General features: G+C 41.9%; 1 protein-coding gene across 1 annotated transcript in view; it reads right to left on the bottom strand.

Moving 5' to 3' along the window:
* Window positions 1-1,756: 1,756 nt before the first annotated feature.
* Window positions 1,757-5,457, bottom strand: part of LOC118430041 (D(1) dopamine receptor-like) — a 6,556-nt gene continuing 2,855 nt past the window's right edge. The window contains exons 3-4 of the mRNA XM_035840746.1: window positions 3,555-3,703; window positions 1,757-3,062 (exon numbers count right to left, since the gene is read on the bottom strand). Of these exons, the coding sequence (XP_035696639.1) occupies window positions 2,189-3,062; window positions 3,555-3,703 (1,023 nt within the window). The 3' untranslated portion in view covers window positions 1,757-2,188. The remainder of the gene's footprint in view (window positions 3,063-3,554; window positions 3,704-5,457) is intronic.

Genomic DNA, 5,457 nt, shown 5'->3' with positions numbered 1-5,457 from the left:
TTTACAAGGTCATATGATGGGGCATCATCACCATAAGTTTCATTTATTTCATCAAAAGTCTTCTTTGGTGTGCGTCCTTTCAAATACAAAAACCGGATCACTGCGCGACACTCAACTGGTTCCATTTCACACCTGGTCCATTTCGCACCTGACTAAGTTCAAACACCAGTAAATCAGAAACCACAAATAGTTCAGAGCTGTCTTTTGCAACATAACCCATAGAGATATGAATTATTACACAGACAAAATTTCATTTAGATCAGACAACTGGAAGTGGGTCAGGACCATTACTTATTGCACGCCCCTCGTAACTACAGTATAGCCGCATTCTACGGCATTCCAACATTATTCGAAACATTCTGATCTCGTTCGATGGAGAACCGGTTACCGAAACGCCAAGCCACTTTAAAATCCTGCCAGAATGTGGCCAAAACATGAAAATAATATCTGGAACGCAGTGAGAATGCACTACAGATACCCAGGAATAGACAAAGAATAGTTATTATGACGGCATTTCGGTTCAATTCTTCTCGTGTGAAGGGGATATAAGGTCGATTTGGAATACCCACCCGACCGAATGTGGCACGAATTTTGCAAATTATTCATTCCGACTTGTTCTGCTTGATTCCTGCTTATTTGGCGTCAGTGTGTAGGCCCTCTTAAACTAGTCCGACTGAATCAGTCTTTCCTAACAGCGCTTACACTTGTAAGGGCCCTAGGCAATACGAGCATCGGCGATGAATGAATGAACTTTATTGCTCGACAACTGTACAGGATACAACGTATGGCAACTCTACTAAACAACATACTTCTACAAAATAACAAAAATATCATCAATAAGATTACAATGCTTACAACACAGTCAGATCTGGTCCCGTATTTTGAACAATGTACAGATATATTGACCTACGAATTCGGATATAGGAGTTGGACATGTTAGCAGTACATGGAAGATAATGGTAAGCGTCCCAGATGGGTAAAATGTATTCTAGTTCTGATACTCTGTTACAGCGCTTATTTTTCTTAACTGTAAGTAGGACAGGTCATGACAAAATGGAATTCATATTCGCTATTTTCATGACAAGTGGGATAAGGTCTTTGAGTGCCGCACTGGTGCCCTAACTGCAGTAAGCTTAAGATACTACCTTTATGGTAAAGATCTTTTTTCTAAACAATACCATGTGATCATCATATCGTTCCGGCTGAGGCTAGTGTAGCTATGTAGAGAAGGAAAAAAGTTTTCTTTGAAGCTTTGTAAAAACGTTGTTTGGTTTGAATTTTTATTCTGTTGTCCATTAGAATAAATGACATATGCTGTATTTGTACATAATTAAAGAAAGTTACTTTAAGACTGTAAGATAAACAGATAACGTCCTTAAGTCGCATCTTCTACATCGACACATCATTCTTACAATCGACAATAAGATATATACATACGGCAAGATCATCAAATATATACACATTATCATGTTCATATTAAAATCATTTCTTCGTGCTACTAGAATATATTGGCGCAGTCGAAAGTATTTCAATTCAATTAAGAGGACAATTTAAAGAGTACTGTCCTCTTTCAACACTGTGTCTAAAGACACACCAAGTAGCCTTAGCACGCTATATCAATCATTAGAAACAAGATAGTAAAATACTCGAGTAAAGGTGGCTTGAAGAAGAATTCGAGCTTAATGTTGGACTTGTACAAAATTCACTAGGTACCGTCGTTCAACCACTGCTCAACAGAGACTGTGTGTGTAAAAGATAACTTCGGCTACTTTAGACTTGTAAAAATCTACAATAAAATGTCTATCTTGATTACTTAGTAATTCAAGATACATGTGCACATGCACACTACAAAACCATATTTACATATTTGGATACACTGGGGTCATTTTAGCTTGTCGACAATATCATTTTTCTCATTGACTCAATCATAAAATATCCTGCCTATAGTGGCTATCTGTCTACTTATATACTCTAGTCGTTTTTTTCGTTCTTTCAGAAGTGGTCGATGTCACCAGATTTCACTATGCAGCATTCATTTAACCGACTATTACTAAACCCATACAAACCTACATTTTGAATATCACCACGACTGAGCGAGAAGAAGGCAAACTGTTAGACTAGGTGTATGATCTGTCCCTGTGGTGACCTGTGCTTAGCTCGGTTGGGCAAAAATGTACAATAAAGGTTTTCATTCATTTAACGTTAAAGATAGTCTAGCCGGTCCCCGGAAGCAAGGTTCTTGCAATGACTTAAGTTCATGAAGCGACGGAGGCGCGCTTGCTCTGCGCATGGTGGGGGCGACGGGTGGACACACTGGCGGGTCCCGACAAGATATGGTGGCTGGGCCGGGAACTTGTTCGCTCACAAACTCCGAGCGCGTGTACGCAGGCTTCCCTAGCTGTGCTCCCTCTGGAACTGTATGTACAGAGTCTCCCGCGTCCCGCTTGCAGAAGGGCATGTACTTCTTGAAGACACGTTTGAAGTCCTTCATGAAGAGAGGGTATATGATGGGGTTGAGCGCTGAGTTGAACCATCCCAGCCATGTGAGCACCTCAAACACCTGTCCGGACACGCAGTAGCAAAACGGGCGCACCACGTTAGCGATGAAGAACGGAAGCCACGTGATCATGAACGCACCGAGGATGATGCCAAGCGTACGGATGGCTTTCAGTGACGTGATGCCGTTAGCACCTGTTCTTCCTCTGTTGTTCCGCCCCTCGTTGCGAAGTTGTACGTTCAGAGCGGCCACCCGGGCTGCTTGTCGTTTTGCCTCGCGGAATATTGTCCCGTATGTGAACAAGATGGCGGTGAGAGGGATGTAAAAGGTCACGATTGAACCAATCAGGGCGTAGGTCATGTTGGGGTCAAAGATACACTGAGGGGTCACAGTGAGGAAGGTCAGGTTGGTGAGGGTAGGGAAGCCGGCGTGCTCATGGAGGCCGAGGTTGATGGGCGGAAATGACGTCAGGATGGACAGGAGCCAGGCTACGGTGATGAGGACAGCCACACGGGTACGGGTCATGTAGGTCCCGTGCTGAAGCCCGTTCGTGATCTGGATGAATCTAGAAAAAATGGAAGAAAAAAATAGATATTGAGTTTTGACATGTCTTCTGGCATAGCGTGACATCATTATTGCTTGCAATTGTCGCCGAAGATTAAGTAGAAAGTTGCATAGGGATTTAATTTTGCTATGTGGAGAAACTGGAGAGTTCTCTCTCGGTTTTAAGCTCTCTCAATTTGTGTGAAATTCGAGGCAATTGCCAAGTAGGGGTTTACTGTTAAAGCTGAATTATTCGCCGTGGTTTTAAGTTGACGTCACGACAGCAGTGGATTGTTCATTCCTTGACAAAGACTGCTGCTGTTCAGACGAAAATTTGGGTGAGTCCAATTTTTGGGTTGGAAATTATAGTTTAACTACTTTAATAATAACTTCTACCAACACAGATAAACTTTCAAGTTATGACTATTTCTTTAACAGTCTTAATATTTTGCTGTTGTTGTTTGTTTGTTTGTTTGTTTCCGGATTAATAATGAAAGAAAGGCATGCCCCTCACCTGTCCAGACTGATGGCGCACAGGTTGAGGATGGAGGCGCTACACAGCATGACGTCAAACGACACCCAGATGGGACAGAAGGGCTGCGGGAAGATCCACTCTCCGAACAGCGTGGTCAGGGCGGCGGGGGGCATCACTAGGGCACCGACCTGGGAGGGGGGGGGGTATATCGTTGATTAATGATAATGATAATAATAATAATCTTCATTGCATGTTCATGCTCGTAGGCGAAATGCACAAGGGACCACGTTTGGTCTAATGGATTAAAAAGAAGAACTAAACTTATGCAGTAATTCTAAACTAAACTATATAGAAGAGAAAGGAACAAAAGCATCATGTATTTCTGTAGAATACATCATACACTATTGTTAACCGCTACATGTAATGCTTTCTTCTCTCTTTTTAAAACCCATGGAGATATATTTACACATATGATAATAATAATAATAACTTTATTGCACAACAATTGATATCAATTGTGTTTTCAGGACGACAGTTTTCCTTCCACTGCCCTTTCTCTCCCAGCGACAGTCATGTATTAATTACACACCTGGGTAAAGTGAGAAAAGTCTTAAAAAGTGTTTTTCTAGCGGAAATAGATATCTAATGGCAGTCCTATTGCAGTCAGAGGAGCCACTAAATCCCGCAATGGCAAGGTGACAGCAACCACGACGATTGTACGCACGAAAGGCTACACCCCTGAGGTGTCGCCAAAAATAAAGTTTCCATCTGAAGTATTCCCTCGTCCTCCTACGCAGGGCTAGGGACATCCAACAGCCAAACCGCCTGTCTGGATGTACCCTGCTCTTTCAACCATCACTCTTAGTTCCTGTGGACGTTCTCCCCAACCAGCTGTCAGTCAATCAGAGGGTGACGGTTGAGAGAGCAGGGTAGTCATCCAGACAGGCGGTTTGGCTGTTGGATGTAACTGCGTAGGATGTGTTCTCTGCGATTATTTTTTTTTTCAATCAAGTAAAGCAAGGTTTGATATCTAATCTTCATTCCTTGATTTAAGGTGTCGGTGGCTGATACCGTCTCTCACATTACACATCCAATTAAAGAAAAAAGCATCCATCAAAAACCGCCAATTCAAACCGACACTTGACACTTGCAATTTCCTCGAGGCTTCCGGCTTCTGAACACCAGCCTCTGGCATACAGAATTTCTGAATCTCCTTATTTCCTCAACCATAATTCTTCTATTCACAACTGACAGCGTTGATAACATTGCATTTAATGTTACGCCACTCACACACACCCACACGCACACACACATCTATAATAATTCATTATTTTCCCTCCATGATTATAATGATGGTACTAAACACACATTCCTTTATGCCAAATAAGCCCAATGTTTATGGGTTTATACTGATTCGAGCGCGCGATCAAAATAGCTTGGCAAAAAGTTTCCTGCATTATGATATGTAATAAAAGTATGGTATACCGAACAATAGATTTTTCATGTTTCTCACCATCTTCTTAAACCTTGGAATCGGTGTTGACATTCTATGACGTCATTATACGTTTTACGATATTTTTCTCGCAATCTACGGCATATATTTTCTCATTTTTCTGATAATTTCAAAAGGTTAACAGTATGTTCAAAACGTTTTCTTTAAATTAGGAAATGACCGAAAATGGCTGAAAAATGATGCGCGCGTGGGTGTCATCCATAGAACCATGTTAACATGGCCTAACAGTGACTCAGGAAACTGGGTATGACTTAAGAAACGGCCAGACGTTTCTGATACCATCCGATAGCTTTTGTACTTCAGTGTCAGTGTCCAAAATCACATCCAGCATCTCCAGTAATTAGCCTCTACCAGGCTACGTGGATCGGTGGTCTAATTGTAGAAATTGGACAAATAGAGGCAATAGTACGCTAAAGAAGTCGGCCGGCC

The sequence above is a fragment of the Branchiostoma floridae genome, chromosome 14, assembly GCF_000003815.2.
Source record: "Branchiostoma floridae strain S238N-H82 chromosome 14, Bfl_VNyyK, whole genome shotgun sequence".
Lineage (NCBI taxonomy): Eukaryota > Metazoa > Chordata > Leptocardii > Amphioxiformes > Branchiostomatidae > Branchiostoma > Branchiostoma floridae.
This window is presented reverse-complemented; position numbering and strand designations above follow the sequence as displayed.